We start from the raw sequence: 19048 nt of genomic DNA on the forward strand, positions 1-19048 counted from the left end.
ATTAAAAATCCTAAAGTTATAATTATAACTTACATTTATCATTTACTCTTTCCATACAAGGTCATCGTAAACTACAGAAACATTACAAATTCTAAAGTTACCTATAATTGAAATTCATAAGTCATGCACCACAATACACAACGTTCTAAACTCACATGCCACACTCCAGTAACAATAACTCGCCACTCTACCATACAATGTGTTCTCACAAATTATTTCACTAGATATCTCATGAGTCTTGTTGGGAATGCTATCATTTAACATGTGTAATATGCAAGAAGATAAGCAGTGCAAGGAGAAGGGGAAAGGTATAGTTATAACAAAGCGGAGTGGTGTTGATTGGAATAACACTGAATGGAGTGGCGTGGAGTGGCACACAGTGGCAGAGTGGACTACTGTAGAGTGGAGTAGCGCAGAGTGGAATGGCAGAATGGATAGGTGTACAGTGGAGTGGTGTAGTGTATACTGGACTAGAGTTGAGTGACGTGCAGTGGGATACCGTAGAGTGGAAGCTAATGGACTTACACAGATTGCAGTGGTGTACAGTGGAGTACAGCGGAGTGGAGCAGACTGTATTGGCATAGTGTGATGTATAGTTAAGTTTCATAAAGTGGAATAGTGAACAGAAGAATTTTGTATAGTGCAGTCGCATACAGTGATGTGGCATACAGTAGAGTGGACTAACATATAAAGGAATAGCATAGAGTGGCGTGGCATTGAATGGAATACAAAAAGTGGAGTGGCATACACTGGAACAGGGAATAGCGTAGTATGGAGCGCCATACAGAAGTCTGCAAGGTCCGACTCTAATTTGGCTCCTGGAGGTCGCCATCTCATTTTCAAATAATGGAAGTCACCATCTGTGAGGAGGACACTGTTTTCACGCTTGTGCTGATAAAGACAGCCTTTGCTGTCAACAAGATATGTAGTGTGTTCATTCTTGCTAAGAAACTTTAGACTGCAAGATGCTCTGCCTTCCATGCTCTTTTATTAAAGTGTACAGAAGTAGAAGTTGGAATGTTAGGCTTTAGATGACATTTTAAACATGCAAGAAATGTTCATTTTATTCTTGTTATTTATAACATGTCTGCATGCTGTTTTTATAATATTTTGTGAAGTTGTTTTCGACATACTGAGAAACTGATTACTGCTGTAGTAATAAATATTTTACTTAAGTGTTCATGCTTCTTAGTACAGTGTGTGATACTGTGAACAATTAAAAGGTTTATGACTTATCACTATGCACCTGATCCCTTTATGGAATTGTTTGGAAGCTAAAAGCAACACGTGTATGTCAATTACACATGGAATAGAGTCTTGTGGGGCTGCAATAACCTGTCTTTCGGATTCATTGCGGGTGCATTGAACCAAGTTCACCTGTGGGTGAGAAAGCACACCTTGTAGTTATGTCAAAGTTGTAACTTATGCATCAAATTGGCCTATAGTGGAGTGATCTACAGGTGGTGGTGTGGAGTGGAATAGAGTAGAGTGGATTGGAGTCGAGTAGTGTGGAGTGGTGCAGAGAGGATGAGTACTGAGTAGAGTGGGGTACAGTGGAGTAAAGTGTAGTGCAGTACAGTGGAATGGTGTAGAGTGGACTACTTTACACTGGAATAGTGTAGAGTGGAGTGATGTAGAGAATAATGGCGTACAGTGCAGTGGCATAAAGTCGAGAGTGGTACAATGGAATAGTGTAGAACAGAGTGGTGTAAAGTGAAGTGGGGTAGAGTAAAGTGGCATACAGTAGTGGCTAGAGCTGAATAGCATATAGTGTTTTTGCATACAGTGGAGTGGTGTAGAGTGCAATTGCATACAATGTAGGGATGTATAGTGGAGTGGTTTACAGTGGAATACCGCTGAGTGGTTTAGACTGAAGTGGCATACAGTGGAAGAGCGTACAGTCAAACAGCATAGTGAAGTGGTGTAGACTGGAGTGGCATATCGTAGAGTGACGCATGGAGTGGCTTGTTGTGGAGTTGCGTGGCGTGGCATAGACTAGAGTGGCTTAGAGTCAAGTAGCTGGCAGGCCATTCGGGTAGCTATGTGCTCTATTCATTTTCATAACATAACAGTGTGTTGTAGAGTAGATTATAGTACAGTGGAGTGGAGTGACATACAGTGGTGTGGTGTGGACTGGCGTACAGTGGAGTGGGGAAGAGTGGAGTGGTGTGGTGGGCAGGAGAGTCTACCAGATTGCAGCAGTCATGACCCTCCGCATGTATGCCTAAGCTGTCAGCAGCAAAGCCCTGCTTTTACTCTCTGCTGGTTACTTAGGCTTTGGGGAGAGGTAGGTGGAATCAAGAGCAGCCCTCGGCTACCAGCTGTATACCCTCCACCCTCTTGGGCAGATACTTCATTGAGGTTACCAATTCATGCTGCATTTTCAGTCAGCTTATTGTTTCCAGGACTTTACAGGGGAATGTTGAAGGGGCACAGGGAGCTCCCCATGGATGCATTCCACTACCTTCTTGGAAGGTCATCCTCAAAGTCTATTGTACCAAAAACAATGCTACCTGGTGATTTAACTGTTCTCATCCAACTGACTCTAGTAACTGAAACAGGCAGCATGAAAAGATGGCTCTTCGAAAGTGAAGCATTTTTGAACTCTTGTTTTGTAAAGAGATAGAAAAGCAGGCTTACATCTGAGTTTAACATCAACAGTGGCTCAGACCTTCCAGAATGGGTGCAATGAGATGGTGTTAAGTCTCTTGGACTTCTTGGGTTTGTAGCATGACTTTTGTCTCAACTTCGTCTTTGGATACCTCAGGTCAGCAACTCAAGTGGGAATGGAACCTAAAGCAGGGGGGCTGCATGAAGGGTGACCAACCCCATTTCTTGTGTTTCAGCTCTGTCTTGTGCACCCTCATGTATTTGGGATGCATCACATGCATCACAAACCTTACCTAGACATTAGATACCATAGGCATACATCTTGTGGATCTGTGATCGACATTTGCTTACTGCAGTCACAGCACAGTCAACATTAAGAAAAAGAACTAACATCAGTAGTTGCTTTGACAGGTTTCAGATTATTTTGAACAGGAACACCATATATTAATACGCAGGATAAACACTAATCAGATACACGATTTTACCGAAAACAGAATGTTTCTGACCTTTGTGGAGTTTAAGACAAGAGACTAAGTAGGGCCATTTTCTTGTTTTTTTTTTTTACTAAAAACCTAAGTTGGGTGTGACTTTCAGATGGGTTTTCTCACACAGATTGCCACTTTAGACACCACTGACAAGGCCAGCAATATTAATATTTGGGGGAAGCTTGAGCTGTGGCTCTCTGCAAATCTATGCTGGATAGCAAGGAGGAGACCAGTTTAAAGAGTACGGCGAGATGGGACATAGAAGTGAAGTCATTACTGACTTACAATGGCAACATGTTTGTAGACATATTAATATATCATCCAACTACAGGCATACATTATCACATTTTACATACTTACACCAAGTACCACTCATTTTAAATACTTATACCAAGTATCACACTCCCAACAGCCTTCAAAATATGTTTTGAGGCGCTGCAGAGAGAAATCAGATGGGCTGCAGAGGGGATTATCTTCACACTTCTTGTCTGGATTGGTCCTGAGATCTGGGCTTTCAGGGAGTAGATCGTTCGCATCATCTCAATTAATGTCAGGTTTTCAATTGAATGATCCTACAGTACTGGTCGCAGGCACAACAGACCTAACTGTAAAGGTCAACAACTGCTTCACAGACTAGGTATTCGTGATGACCAAACAAGTAATTATAATGAGTAATGAGTGTGGCTTAGAACTGGAAATGATTTACCTAAATGCAACAAGCTAGAGGAGATCTAAAGTCATCCGGGCTCTGTTTGAGACAGACCTGCTCATCAATGACTCATTAACTTAAGTAGACTGAAAGGAAAGGAGCACTCTTTGCTCCTAGCTAAAAGGGAGGTTATGAAAGGGAAATGACATTAGTTGAAGGAGGTTGGGTACTTGGCGCAGGCTCAGTTCAGAAGATGAAAATGTGATCTATACTCCAGTGAGTACTGTGTTCTGATTAAAGAATTTTACTACTACAAAACAAAGTAGCTAGCATGAGCATGTCCGATTAAAGTAGTCCATTGATGATGGTCCTCCAACTTTTCTCCTTCCTGTATTACAGCATAAACAGGTACTGAAGAAAAATCATCTTTTGAATTTTAATGCAGCCTAAATCCCCGACAGGCACAAACATTCAATCTTATGCAGGATTTAAATATTTGCAATATAAAAAAATTATGTTTACACAAATAGCAGTATTACTTTACACCATACCATTAATAGAAGACTGCATACGCGATGATACATCGCAACAGCGAATTAGTTGTGACACCACAGTGTACAACTTTCCCAGCTCAGCATACTGGTATTTGATTGGAGGACCAGGGCCTTCATCCAGAGCAACTAGCATGAATGTGGCTGGGACATTCAACTTAAGAAGTTGAGTCTTTTCTGCCATACCTTTACAGGGAATAAAAAAAATAATTAATAAAAAAAATAATTCATTCACATATGGGTATAGGAGGCAATGTATGAACAGCTTTAAACTAACAAATAATACAGATTTGTAAAAATGATGCACTTTTCCAGCTGGTGGCACTTTTAAAAATAACACACAACAGGTGATGAGGTTGCTTGCAATAAGTTTAACCACTGGCAGTAGCTCAAGGTAGCACCCAAGCACATTGTTCTTTTCACCAGTATGCAACCTCAGTTTGGAACTAGCCATCTGTAAATGATATACCCAACTAATGAGCCCGAGTAAAGACGAAACCGGTCTTGGGTTGCTTGCATTCCTGTTCAGGGAGGGCCTGGCCTGGCCTTTTGCGCTGGACTATTCTCATTTGAGCAGGCTCAAGACTGATTTGCATATGGCTGGGTCCAAGCTATGGTGGTTAGGCGGGCAAAATAATGATGGGCTGGGATGTGGCTGGAGTGATTACCCATCCATCCATCACTTTTATGTATACTTTTAAAAATGATCCCATCATCAAAAAAATGCAAAACCGTGGGTTCCAATCTGTACTTCAAATGTATTTTGTAACCATGAAGTTTAAAAAAAAAAAAAGAAGTTTTTATTACATTCCTCATTCCCTATAAGTTGCTCCGTTATATAGGCAAGACTTTTTTTTTTTTTTTACTTACTTCTACAGACCGCTTTAATCTTCTGTTGCCCCTCCTTAATGCCTCTGTACCAGAACACCTCCCTTTCCCCTAAACAAAACTAAATTATTTTCTTCTTTTCCAGTAAAAGTCAGTTATTACTTCCAAATATCAGAATCATCCTACTGTGGAGGAAGGGTGTCAAGTGTGTGCCGTCCTCATGTAAGAGACTGAGTGCATTCATCTTTGTATGTCGCTTTCTTTGCACTTGTCTTTTTTTCCCCAGCTTCTTGGGGTTTGTGTGTCTAACTTTGACGGATGTGGGGATCACTTTCAATCCTATAAGACTGTTTCACTGTAATAAGACACTGTGTTTTGTCCGTGGTTGCAACCTTCCAAAGCACCTTCTTCATATACAAAGATTGTGACGAGGAGGTACTCTGCTGATTACGTACTGGTAATCTTCATTATATCACAGCTAACTTTCCTCGTCAAAACCTGCCTGCCCACCTTGGCAACCCCCTCACTGCTGCCCTGCAGGATCTTTTCACTCATCACTAATTTGTGTGGCTGCTAACTGCCACTCTCTATATACACCAAAATAAAGACAACATGGTTAAAAAACATTTTTAGTGTAGGTGGCAAGTGAATTACCCATCCCTGATTGAGGGGGCTCATCATAGGCTTAAGGATAGTAATGGGAAAGGCTAGTCGGGAAGTAAAGATTATCAGTAAATAATCGGGACATTGTCCCTGATTTTGTATTCTACGACTAGGCACAACATTCAACCTATTAAATTCCATCCTCAAAATAAGCAGTTGGTCTCTCTACTGCATTACATAATCCTAAACCTCATCTTCATTTGGAAATACAAGCTCAATCGTTTGGCTGTTGTAAGGAAATGCCTCCTTGGCATGGTTACCCCCTGACTTTTTGCCTTTGCTGATGTCAAGTTATGATTTGAAAGTGTGCTGAGGCCTGCTAACCAGGCACCAGCACCAGTGTTCTTTCCCTAACCTGTACCTTTGTTTCCACAATTGGCACACCCTGGCATCCAGGTAAGTCCCTTGTAACTGGTACCCCTGGTACCAAGGGCCCTGATGCCAGGGAAGGTCTCTAAGGGCTTCAGCATGTCTTATGCCACCCTGGAGACCCCTCACTCAGCACAGACACACTGCTTGCCAGATTGTGTGTGCTGGTGGGGATAAAATGACTAAGTCGACACGGCACTCCCCTCAGGGTGCCATGCCAACCTCACACTGCCTATGGCATAGATAAGTCACCCCTCTAGTAGGCCTTACAGCCCTAAAGCAGGGTGCACTATACCATAGGTGAGGGCATAAGTGCATGAGCACTATGCCCCTACAGTGTCTAAGCAAAACCTAAGACATTGTAAGTGCAGGGTAGCCATAAGAGTATATAGTCTGGGAGTCTGTCATGCACAAACTCCACAGCACCATATTGGCTACACTGAAAACTGGGAAGTTTGGTATCAAACTTCTCAGCACAATAAATGCACACTGATGCCAGTGTACATTTTATTGTGAAATACACCCCAGAGGGCATCTTAGAGATGCCCCCTGAAACCATACCCGACTACCAGTGTGGGCTGACTAGTTTTAACAGCCTTCCACACACCAGACATGTTGCTGGCCACATGGGGAGAGTGCCTTTGTCACTCTGTGGCTAGTAACAACGCCTGTACTGGGTGGAGGTGCCTCTCGACTCCCCCTGCAGGCACTGTAACACCTGGCGGTGAGCCTAAAAGGCTCACCCCCTTTGTTACAGCACCCCAGGGCACTCCAGCTAGTGGAGTTGCCCGCCCCCTCCAGCCACGGCCCCACTTTTGGCGGCAAGGCCGGAGGAGATAATGAGAAAAACAAGGAGTCACTGGCCAGTCAGGACAGCCCCTAAGGTGTCCTGAACTGAGGTGACTCTGACTTTTAGAAATCCTCCATCTTGCAGATGGAGGATTCCCCCAATAGGATTAGGGATGTGCCCCCCTCCCCTCAGGGAGGAGGCACAAAAAGGGTGTAGCCATCCTCAGGGCTAGCAGACATTGGCTACTAACCCCCCAGACCTAAACACACCCCTAAATCGAGTATTTAGGGGCTCCCAGAACCTAGGTAACTAGATTCCTGCAACCTAAGACGAAGAAGTACTGCTGAGCTGAAAAACCTGCAGAGAAGACGGAGACACCAACTGCTTTGGCCCGAGCTCCACTGGCCTGTCTCCCCACTTCAAAAGAACTGCTCCAGCGACGCGTTCCACAGGGTCCAGCGACCTCTGAAGCCTCAGAGGACTACCCTGCATCTAAAAGGACCAAGAACTCCCGAGGACAGCAGCTCTACTCCAAGGAAGAAGCATCTTTGCAACAAAGAAGCAACTTTGAAAGAACACACGTTTCCCGCCGGAAGCGTGAGACTTTGCACTCTACACCTGATGCCCCTGGCTCGACTTGTGGAGAACCAACACTACAGGGAGGACTCCCCGGCGACTGCGAGCCCGTGAGTAGCCAGAGTTTACCCCCTCTGAGTCCCCACAGCGACGCCTGCAGACCGCGACTGCCTGCTTCAAAGACCCGACGCCTGGTAATAACACTGCACCCGCAGCCCCCAGGACCTGAAGGATCCGACCTCCAGTGCAGGAGTGACCCCCAGGTGGCTCTCTCCCTTGCCCAGGTGGTGGCTACCCCGAGGAGCCCCCCCCCCTTGCCTGCATCGCTGAAGAGACCCCTAGGTCTCCCATTGAACTACATTGCAAACCCGACGCCTGTTTGCACACTGCACCCGGCCGCCCCCGTGCCGCTGAGGTTGTACTTTTTGTGCTGACTTGTCCACCCCCCCCCCGGTGCCCTACAAAACCCCCCTGGTCTTCCCTCCGAAGACGCGGGTACCTACCTGCTGGCAGACTGGAACCGGGGCACCCCCTTCTCCATTGAAGTCTATGCGTTTTGGGCACCACTTTGACCTCTGCACCTGACCGGCCCTGAGCTGCTGGTGTGGTAACTTTGGGGTTTCCCTGAACCCCCAACGGTGCGCTAACTTGGACCCAACTTTGAACCCTGTAGGTGGTTTAATTACCTGCAAAACTAACACTTACCACCCCAGGAACTGTTGAAAATTGCACTAAGTGTCCAGTTTTAAAATAGCTTATTGCCATTTGTGTGAAAACTGTATATGCTATTTTGCTAATTCAAAGTTCCTAAAGTTCCTAAGTGAAATACCTTTCATTTAAAGTATTGTTTGTAAATCTTGAACCTGTGGTTCTTAAAATAAACTAAGAAAAGATATTTTTCTATATAAAAACCTATTGGCCTGGAATTGTCTTTGAGTGTGTGTTCCTCATTTATTGCCTGTGATTGTACAACAAATGCTTGACACTACCCTCTGATAAGCCTACTGCTCGACCACACTACCACAAAATAGAGCATTAGAATTATCTCTTTTTGCCACTATCTTACCTCTAAGGTGAACCCTCGGACTCTGTGCATGCGATTTCTTACCTTGAAATAGTACATACAGAACCAACTTCCTACAGCTGTAAATAAATGTGTGCCAACTGGCTCCAGTCAACTACCATCATTTTCTGTACTCCCTCCCACTTCAGACCCAACGTTATAAATTCTGGTTCAGCTTTAACTGGGTATAATAAAATATCTTATTGCCACTAGAACAGTTTTTATATGCCCCATCTTCAAGTCATGCATCAATGTTTATATCATATCTGAAAGCATTTGCACCTTGGCTAGATCATATGAGGCATGAACTTAACTCTAGGGAATTTCACAGACTGAAACACTGAGTGACTGGCATTATACAATAATTAATTGAAGGCTAAGCTACCAGAGTAGAAAACAACTTCTGTCAAAGCCATCTAAATAACTGTATACATTGCCTGTTGTAGGAATACACAAATAATCAGAACTACATTTAACAAAGAATAAATAACCAGGGTCTCTGGAGCAGGTTGCCCAGACCCCGCAGGAATGCTTGAATATCTCTCAGCCGCTGGTAGTCACTTGCACGCCAAGCCAATGTTTTTGTTGGCTGGTGTTCAATGACTCCAAGTAGTATGTGCTGCATTAGAAACCAAGGTGGGGAATGGAACGGTGACCATCTCACAACTTGGTGAAATGTTATTAAAGGCTACGTGTGCATCTCATTATAAGCTATAAGTGTTGGATTCGTGCCGGGCTCAATATCGTGAATGGGAATCCAAAACCTACTATCTCCCGAGCGCACATTGCTCATCCACTGAGGCATTAGAAGGGACGATACGTAAAAATATGAAAGTTTGATGGTTTAGTTTTATTAATCTATGACCATGCATTAAAGGTTTTCAGGACCTAGACTTGCTGCATTACAATAAGTCCTTTACAAGATTTATTTGTGTCAGCTTGAGAGATTTTAATGCCATTTTTGGCATTCTGCGTGGCTTGCCTATTTCATCCTTTTTTTTAAAAATATGTACATTATTAGGACCACTTTGTAATCAAAATTATAACAAATTACATAGTTTGCATATTTCTCCAGTCAATATTTACATGCGGATAACACAAAGCTGGCAATACCTCAGGGTATCAAAACAATTGTTCCTCATTAATATATTAACATGATATATCTTTCAAATTAAACTTTAGGAAGCCTGTTGACGTGTCCTCGAAGATAAACACGTAGATAAATCTGATTGTCCAGTTACCTTGTTCCAATGGGTGGCTTTTATTGCTAAAACATTCACTGCCATTTCAACAAGTTACTTACCAACAGTAAAAAAATGTATCTGTTAGAGACAATAGCTGAAGATTCCTTACCTTTGAATTTCCCAGGCGTCACACTGCAGAAGATTTTTTGTGAGCAGTACCCCTGCAAGCCGGTAGGAGGCTTCATTAAGTTACGCACGGCGTTGTCTGCATCGTACGCACCAGAATAGACCGCATGGTCACCTACATATGCTCCACCTCGGCGCATGGACATCAGTTTCTTTTCACATTATTCCACTCCAGGGGAGTGGAGCCATGAAGTGCACTGACACTAGTGTGTCCAAACTAGGGCCCTGAAAGGGATCATTCCTAACCCTGGAAATCTGCCTGCAGAGCAGGGAGGAATGGGTAGGTCGGTAAGGAATCTGTGTCTAGATATTGTCTCTATCAGCTAATTCGTTATCGAAGGTAAGTAACTTGTTCATCTGATAGAGACATCTAGCCGTAGATTCCTTATTTTTTAATAGATACCTAAGTAATAACCTTCCCTGGAGGAGGAACGTTTTCTAAACTTGAAACTCCTGCAGGAACAAACGGGAAAATGCCCATAGCTGCAGACCTGACTGACTGACCAGACAGTAATGTTTGGTTAACGTGTGCAGGCATGCCCACATGCTGCCTGGCAGATATCCAGGACTGGAACGCCACATGCTAACGCAGTGGTCGCAGCTTTTCTTCTGGTGCAATGGGCCCCCAAGCCCTGAGGAGGCTGCGTTTTAGCCAAAGCATAGAAAATCTTTAAACAGAGAACAGCCCAGTGCGAAATGGTTTGCTTCTGTAACACCCAACCTTTCTTTGCTCTAACATACCCCACGAAGAGTTGGTCGTCCTCCCCAAACTCTTTTGTGATGTCAAGACGGTGGAGTTGCTCCTCTTCTTTAGAGGGCTGTGAAGGAGCATAAAAGGTCAGCAGGGTGACTAACTGGACCACATGGAATGGAGTCAACACTATTGGTAGTTTGGAGGCCCTAGTGCGAAGCACCAGTTTGTCTGGAAAAACAGACAGGAATGGACATCTGGAGGATACAAGTCTGCACATCACTCACCTTCTGGGTAGATGTTATTGCCACTAGAAAGGTTGTCTTGATGGTGAGCAGCGGAGGGGATAAATATGTAGAGGCTTGGAAGAAGCATACATTAGGTAGGTGAGAACCAAATTGATGTCCGACTGAGGCATAACAAAGGGTGAAACATATGCACAAGTCATTTACGGAATCTATTTACAGTTGGAACCTCAAAGAGAGAGGGTTGGTCAGGCAGATGCAGGAAGGCAGACAGAGCAGAAAGGTAACCCTTAAGAATACTCAGAGCAGAGCCCTGCTGAGCAAGGGTAAGAACGAAGAGAAGAATATCAGAAAAAGGCAGAAAGATGGTTGATAAAACATCTGTACAATCATTTACACATTTTTACTATCAGCAGACGTATACCGTCTTGGTGGAGGGACGCCTGGCTGCCAGAATAATGAAGGGGTAGCCTGATCGGAGGATCGATGCTCTTGCTTAGAAGCTTGGGACACCAGGCTCTCTATGCCCAGTTCAGAGCCACAAGGATGACTTGCGCTCCCGCATGGCTTAAAATCTGCCTTCCTTGAAGACATTGCTTGACACACCGAAAAAATAATTTGACAAAACGTTGAAACAATTCTGTAAACAAATTGACAGAGCAGTAGCTCTTCCTGGATTAGAACTAACTGGCGTGGACAGAAAAGAACTGATGTCCGCGCACTGAGGTGGTGCATATAAAGGTGACTGCAATGCCAGAACTTAACAAAGCCACCTACCGGTGCACAAGAGTACTGTTCACAAACAAATCTTCCAGCTCCAGGTAAGGAATCTGTGGCTAGATGTCTCTATCAGTTGTACTATTTAAAGCTATTCCTTCACTAAACTCTCACCTTAATATAGCTTTAGTTGTGGGCACAAACATTCATTCAGAGGCACAGGATACCAGTGCACATTATATGGGGTTTCATGATAAACGTGTTAAACATAATGCAAAGGCTTTACTGCAAGTGAGGCCATGAGAGTTATACTTTCTTCATACATGTTGGTCTGCAATTTTTAGGTGGTGCAGTGTCAGTCAGGGGCCTAGTCTCCCATGATGCAACAATTCAGGTTGTACTAGGAAATGTATTTTAAGAAAACTGAACCACAACCGACAAATGAAGTAAGCATATATATTTTATGGAATGAATGATTCTCATATGAACAATGTACGTTAAACAGCTAACAAAACCCGCTATAATACAATACGTCTGTGCAAACAGAGAAACATGTATCCTCTATGAAAGTTTAAGGACTTTAGACAACTACCACACCTCCATTTCAGCATGTCAGCTTAAGGGAATGCTGGGCTCATGCACATCATTCAGTCATTACAGAAACACAAATTAACCCAAGCAACTTGAGTAAAAGAGAGGCATGATCAAAAATGAAATTGGAGGGGTGGGATCCTGACTGCTCAACAAGGCTGAGGCGCTCTAAACACCTACCACCCCGAAGCCAAATTCCTTGCTGTCCTGCAGCTAGCGACTCTTCAACCTGCTGCGTTGACACAGGAATGCGGAAAGCAGAAGCAGAGCCACGAGTTCCAGTGGCACCCTTCTCCAAAAGAAGATGTGAGGTCTGTTCTGCACCAGGTTGGCCTAATGGCGAGAAGATGGCAAGCACTGCTGGGATCAGGCCTGAGTAAAGGTAGCTGCCACAAAATCAGTCTCTCAGAGGACAAGGAACAGGGTGCGCCTCCTCCTTACTGTGTCGCTCAACCGCTTTCACCCAGCCTGGAAGTGTGCTGACCTCAGTGGTGGTGGGGCTCTCATGGTAGATATTTTTGCTTACACTAGGGCGGGTGGTGCTCGTCACCACCTCTCCTCCGCAACAGCTCCATAGGCAGGTACGCTGCCAGGCTCCCTTGAATTCTTGGTGTCAGAGAAGAGGACAGGGGAGAACCTCTTGGAGACCTTGGCCTGCTCAAAATAAATGGACTACAAGCAAGCATCGAGAAGAAGGAACCTGGAGATCATGTGTGGCATTTGGAGAGGTTACAAGACTTCTGTTAACTTGAGGCTGGCATAGTAGGGATACAATGGCATGCTACTCTGAGGGGGGATTCTGGCACATAACCACGTGTGCTAATGGTGGGAGGGACTCCAACGATGTGCCACTGGTCAGGGGATTGTGTCAGGAAGCGACAGGCCTGGGACCAACAAAGGCAAGTCACTCACTGCTGGATTTCTGGTTGGGAGCGGGTCCTTGTCTCGGGCCCCATCCTTTAACTTAGGAGATTCAAAGGATATTGGCAGCAACAGTAGGCCTGCATCAGGAAAGGGAAAGACCGGGCAAGCCACCGCTACTCAGACAAAAATGGACAGATATGCTAAATCACACAGGGATAATGAACCAACATTCAACAACTGCAAGACTTTCGAAGGATCATCCACTGAAACCATCCTTCAAGCGATTCAGTTCTCTAGCTTGGTCCTGTAGAAAAAAAGATAGGTGAGATGGGGGCTGATGTTGTCCTACTCCATCAAGATCTATGAAAATGTAGTTGACAGCACAGCTGAAATAGTGGGTCGTAAATCTAAACTAGAAGAGACTGTCCTTGAGCTTAAGTTATGTTAACCCGACAAAGACCCTGGAAACCGTCAAACATTCAGCAGGTCTTATTACTGAGAGGGCAAAGAAAGCACTGACAATAGCAGCTTCTGCCCAGGCCATCCCGAACCAGATGGCTACACACATCCAGAGATGAGAATCACAGGGAGGCAAGAATGACTGGTGATCTTAAATGTATATCTTCTGGAATCCTACTTCTTACTACACACATTAAGTACAAAATTAAATCACGTCATTGGAAGCGATTTAGCAAAAGTTTAAGGCCATGAACATTCAATACATGCTAATGTTCACTGCTAAGCATAAAGATATTCATAACTCCTGCTCCCTCTTCCTTGACAAGTCTGAGGCAGCATGGGAAGGGCCACTGATAAAAGGGCACTGCATCAGCCAAAGGTGAATCACACCTGGGACCCTCTCTGGAACAAGTTGGATCTGGAGGACCAACTGTAAGTGGCCATGCCGTAGGACATGCTCTTGAAGGTGGAACAACAGTGGGCACAGGTCTTGAGTTGACAGGGGATCAAACAGAGCACCCCCTTGATGACCTCCAACATTGGAATCTATGGGAGAAAAATGGGGGGAGGCCTCGGAATGAGGGTCAGCTAGGGACCAGCAAGATGGAACAACAACAGTTTCCAACAGTGTGCTCCTCCACACCACAACCAGATACACAAAAAATAATTTGTCCATCAGGACCAATTAATAATAATGTTGAATCTTATTCAGGTTGCTGTAGTAATATTCTGGAGTTATAGATAATTTCAATGGGATTAATAGGGCACAGAGACTCATGAATAGAAGTATTGGGGATGGGAGTTGGGGGGTCAGGTAATGTTGTTCACATATTGAATCTTTCTTTGTTGCTGTTCTCAACTACAAGGGCACAGCTTATCACAGGTCCACATTTGTATATCTAACATAGCATGCTACAAATGCTAGAAGTTCATACTTGGGAAGAATCAGTACTGCAGTTGGGGGGGTTTATCCCTGGTTACTTACGTGTATGCACACAAAGCCACACAAGGTCATGGCATCTCTGTAGAGTCTATCACAGAATGTTAACTTGCTTAATGACTCAACAATGGGATAGTTATGTGCTATGTCAAGCACCACAATCCAGTGATGCTGCTAGTACATGAGACATGCATCTTTGGCTCAAATCGCTCCTTTCAAGGGAGATTTGGATACAGTTGGGAGTCCCCTACCGATAACACCAAGTAATCTAGGTTCACCACCATTCTTTTCCACTACACATAGCCCAGGAATAGGCAGACCAATACAACTAATCAAGCATATATGTCCACCCACAATTGATTGGTGAAACAGAATGATGTGAAAGCACTGCTGGGTGCCCTCCAGCGGTGCCTCACAATAGTAGGAAGAGTCTTTAAACTTTTATGTGTCACAATGGTGACACCACTAGGGCAAAAACATCTAGCTCGCATCAGTACTTGCAGACTGGATCCGTGCATTGGGACTAAGCAATGTCCGGAGAGTTTGGAGTACCCTGCCGAAAGAACAAATGCACACCTCAGCAGCAAACAAAACCAGTTCCTGAACTGATTATTTATTAATGCTGGCCACTGACGACACAATGAGAATCAAGGACCAGATATTGCCACAAGGTGTCTCAGACCAAGCACCCCTTAAAAATAGGATCAGTAGGCCAACGGAGGGAGAAAAACGGAGTAAATACACTTTCAGTTTATTCACCCAGGTTGGGCTGTTTGTAAAGTCCACTTGCACAGCAGGACAAAAGCTTCCCAGAGCAAGGAAGCGAGGGAGAAAGACCAACCCATTTCACATTTAGAATCAAAGCAAACTGATGGCGACCCCAGTCAAAACTGCCATTTCTTTTGGCAACTGGTATACAATATTATATATCAAACAATAACACAGTGTGAGCACAATGCCCAACTCATGACAGACCCTATCTGTGCTCGACAGAGGGAAGCTAAAGGAGGAGATTACTGACGCAATCGACTCCAAAACCAGTGAGACACCCGGACCAGATAGCTTCCCAAAAGAATGCTACTCTGAATAACAAATCCCTATTTGCACCCCATATGCTATCAATGTACTTAGGAACAGCTCAGGAATGTTATTTGCTACTACTGCACTTAGTCCCGAAGCTGGCCACCCCCTCGATAAATGTGATTCATGTTATCCAGTTTCTCTAAAACAAGAAAAAAATAAATCACTAACATTTTGGCCTCAAGACACCTTGTATTTACTCCATTGTTGGTCCACCATGACCAATGTGGATTTAAGCCAGCGAGCATTACTAGACACTACAAACACATATTTCAGATCTCTATGGCACATGCTCCAAATATTCAGGATCCCACAGTCCTCCTCTTTTTATGGACTTTGAGAAGGCGCCTGACTCCTTGGATTGTCCTTCCTGTCTGGAGCGTTCACCCAGGTAGGCTTACAACCCAAATTCAGAACATGTGTCAAAAATACATTACACATGGCCCTGTGCACAAGTGGAAATAAATGGAATCCTTTCCAAGCCCTTCACATTTTGCGAGGAAACCAAGCATGGATGGCTCCTGTCCCACTTACTCTTTGCTCTGGCGGTAAAGCCAATTGCAGCATGGGTTAGATGGGATGCGCTGCTCCACGGGATTTGGGGCGAGAGTGGGGAAGAAGAATGCATTGAATTATATAGTGACAATATCCTTCCTTTTATAAGTAACCCACAATACACTGGCCATTAATGAGTTGATTCTAGGTCTATAATGAGGCCCCTAGCCTAAAAGTAAATTGGTCAGAGTATACATCTGTCTCTATCAAGGGTGACCTGGGAAATACAGAATGGAGGTCCCAACACACCTTATGAACTGAGTGTTTTAAATATCGCCATGTGGTGCATAGGAAGTTGGCCTGGTGTGTGGTGAGCACCTATGATGTTATCACCTTATACCAGGTCCAGGGATCCTCCATTAGTGAAATGGAGGCAATGTCTAGGAAGCCAGAGCTCTCTAGAGGTAGCTGTGGATGAGCAGCCAAGTCTTATCTAGGAGATATGCAAAGCTTATGCAATGCCACTATAGTTACACAGAAACTTATCACACAGAACCACACAGTGTTACAAAAATACTGATAGGCAGTTCCCCCCAACTGAAGGTAAGGACACACTAATTGTATACACAATAGCAATCAGTAAATAGCATAGAAACAACAAGCACTGGCAATACGAAGTAAAAATAGCAAGGGCCCTAGGGGAGGGCCAAACAATGCGGAAAGTGGAATGCGAGATACAGTCCTCCACCCAAGGATGTAGCATTGTTGGAGGGGAGCTGGAGGAACAAGGAACTGCAAGAGGTGAGCACCAGAGTGAGCCCCAGCGACTAAGAGCAGAGGTAAGTACCTAGTATTCCCAAGGAATAACAGGAGGACTTAAAAAAAGGATTGTGCAAGTGCAGGAACAGACAAGAACAAACCAAAGGTGGATTCTGGTAGAAGAGGACCTGCAAAGAAACGGGACAGAGTCCACTCCACTGTGTCGTGTCCAGTGGGGGCAGGAGCTACTACCCACCCTTCTATGGATGCAGAACAGGTTGACGAGGGATGAACAGCAGCTGTGGAGCCCAGGAGCTGAAGAGGAGTCCTTGGAGCAGTGCAGATGGCGTCCCATGTCTGTTGTCGGGACACAGATGGTCAGTGTTGCAGAAGAACCACCAACAAGCCTTGGCAAATGCCATAGGCGCAAAAGAAGAGTGGCAAGGCTGAAGAGGACCAACAAGGCCCAGGGGACTTGACCCTTGCAGGGGAGTCCGAGGAATACCTCAGCAGTCAGGAGAGCCAGCAGAAGCAGTCACACGTAGTCGTAGTGAGGCCCAGTCAGCACACCTGGAGAAGAGTCCCACGATGCTGGAGCAGCAGACAGGAGACTGTGCTTGGCAGGATGTAGGGCTGGGAGCCGGGGCTACACAGAGCTTGAAAATCACCTGGAGCAGGAGCAAACAGGCCTGGTAGCTGCAAGAGTTGTAGTGCACTGGGGTACTGTCCTGCAAGGAGGGGCAAGGGCTTACCATCTCCCAAGCTGGACGGCTGGCAGACAGGATCAAGGGCACCACTCCAGACCACCACCTGTGATGCAGGATCCACGTGGTTCTGAAGTAGAGCAGATCCACACAGCCGGTCGTCATTGCAGGTGGTGACTTCAGATGGAGGGGTGTGACTCCTTCACTCCTAGGAAGATTCCTTCTTGGTGCAAGCGGAAGTCTTGCTGACCTCAAAAGATGCACAGCCGGGGAAATGTTGCAGTTGCTGGAAGGAGCCAGAGGAACAATTTAGTAAAGTGGAGTCATCGCTGAAGTACAAGTTACTTACCTTCGGTAACAAAATATCTGGTAGAGACGTATTCTAGTTGCAGATTCCTTACCTTAGAATTTTCCCCCAGGCGTCAGACTGGATCTGGAGATTTTTCTTCGAGCAATACCCTGGCGCGTAAGTAGGTAGCGCCGGTCAACGTCGTAGGCTTCGTGATGACGTCGGGAGTAGTACATAGACGCCGCCCACGCGCAGTGACGTCAGTTTCTTTTAACGACTTTCCATGCCAGTGCGCAGAGCCACTAAGAACACTGAGATTGGTGCGCCAGAGCTAAGGACCTGAAAGGGGGAATCCCTATCCCTAGAAATCAGTTCGCAAGCGGGGAGGATGGGTGGGCGGTAAGGAATCTGCAACTAGAATATGTCTCTACCAGATATTTTGTGTCCGAAGGTAAGTAACTTGTACATCTGATAGAGACTTCTAGTTGCAGATTCCTTACCTTAGAAGAGATGCCCAAGCAATGCCATCTCGGGTGGTGGGCTGCGAACCAAGATCAAACTAGAAAGTCCTGCAGGACCGAACGACCAAAGTAGCCGTCTCGATGGACCTGACTATCCAGGCAGTAATGCTTAGCAAATGTGTGTAGGGATGCCCACGTAGCTGCCTGACAGATATCCAGGACAGGAACTCCGCATGCTAACGCAGTGGAAGCTGCAGTTGCTCTGGTAGAATGAGCATGCAAGCCTTTAGCAGGTTGCTTTTTTGCCAAAGCGTAGCACATTTTGATGCAAAGAAGCACCCATCGAGAGATGGTACGCTTTTACACTGCCTTCCCTTTCTTCGCACCCACATAGCCAACAAAGAGTTGATCGTCCAACCGGAAATCTTTAGTACGATTGAGGTAGAACTCCAACGCTCTTTTTGGGTCCAGACGGTGGAGTCTCCCCTCCTCATGGGAAGGATGTGGGGGTGCGCAGAAGGTAGGCAAAGTGATGGACTGGCCAACATGAAACGGTGTAACCACCTTCGGAAGGAAGGAAGCTCTAGTACGTAACACCACTTTGTCAGGGTGTACAGACAAGTATGGAGGCTTTGAAGAAAGGGCCTGAAGCTCACTCACCCAGCAAGCAGAGGTGATAGCGACCAGAAAGACAGTTTTGAATGTGAGGAGCCGCAAGGGACAATTATGCATTGGCTCAAAGTGTACACATCAAGTAAGCAAGTACAAGATTAAGATCCCACTGAAGCATGATGAAGGG

The 19048-nt window shown here is 45.1% G+C and overlaps 1 protein-coding gene across 4 annotated transcripts in view; it reads right to left on the reverse strand.

The window, feature by feature from the left end:
• Window positions 1-19048, reverse strand: part of USP9X (ubiquitin specific peptidase 9 X-linked) — a 1493361-nt gene that overhangs the window by 86726 nt on the left and 1387587 nt on the right. For all 4 annotated transcript variants that reach the window (XM_069204214.1, XM_069204212.1, XM_069204215.1 and 1 more), the window contains exon 39: window positions 4296-4481. In XM_069204214.1, coding sequence (XP_069060315.1) covers window positions 4296-4481 — 186 coding nt within the window. The remainder of the gene's footprint in view (window positions 1-4295; window positions 4482-19048) is intronic.

Source organism: Pleurodeles waltl, chromosome 8 (genome assembly GCF_031143425.1).
Source record: "Pleurodeles waltl isolate 20211129_DDA chromosome 8, aPleWal1.hap1.20221129, whole genome shotgun sequence".
Classification (NCBI taxonomy): Eukaryota; Metazoa; Chordata; class Amphibia; order Caudata; family Salamandridae; genus Pleurodeles; species Pleurodeles waltl.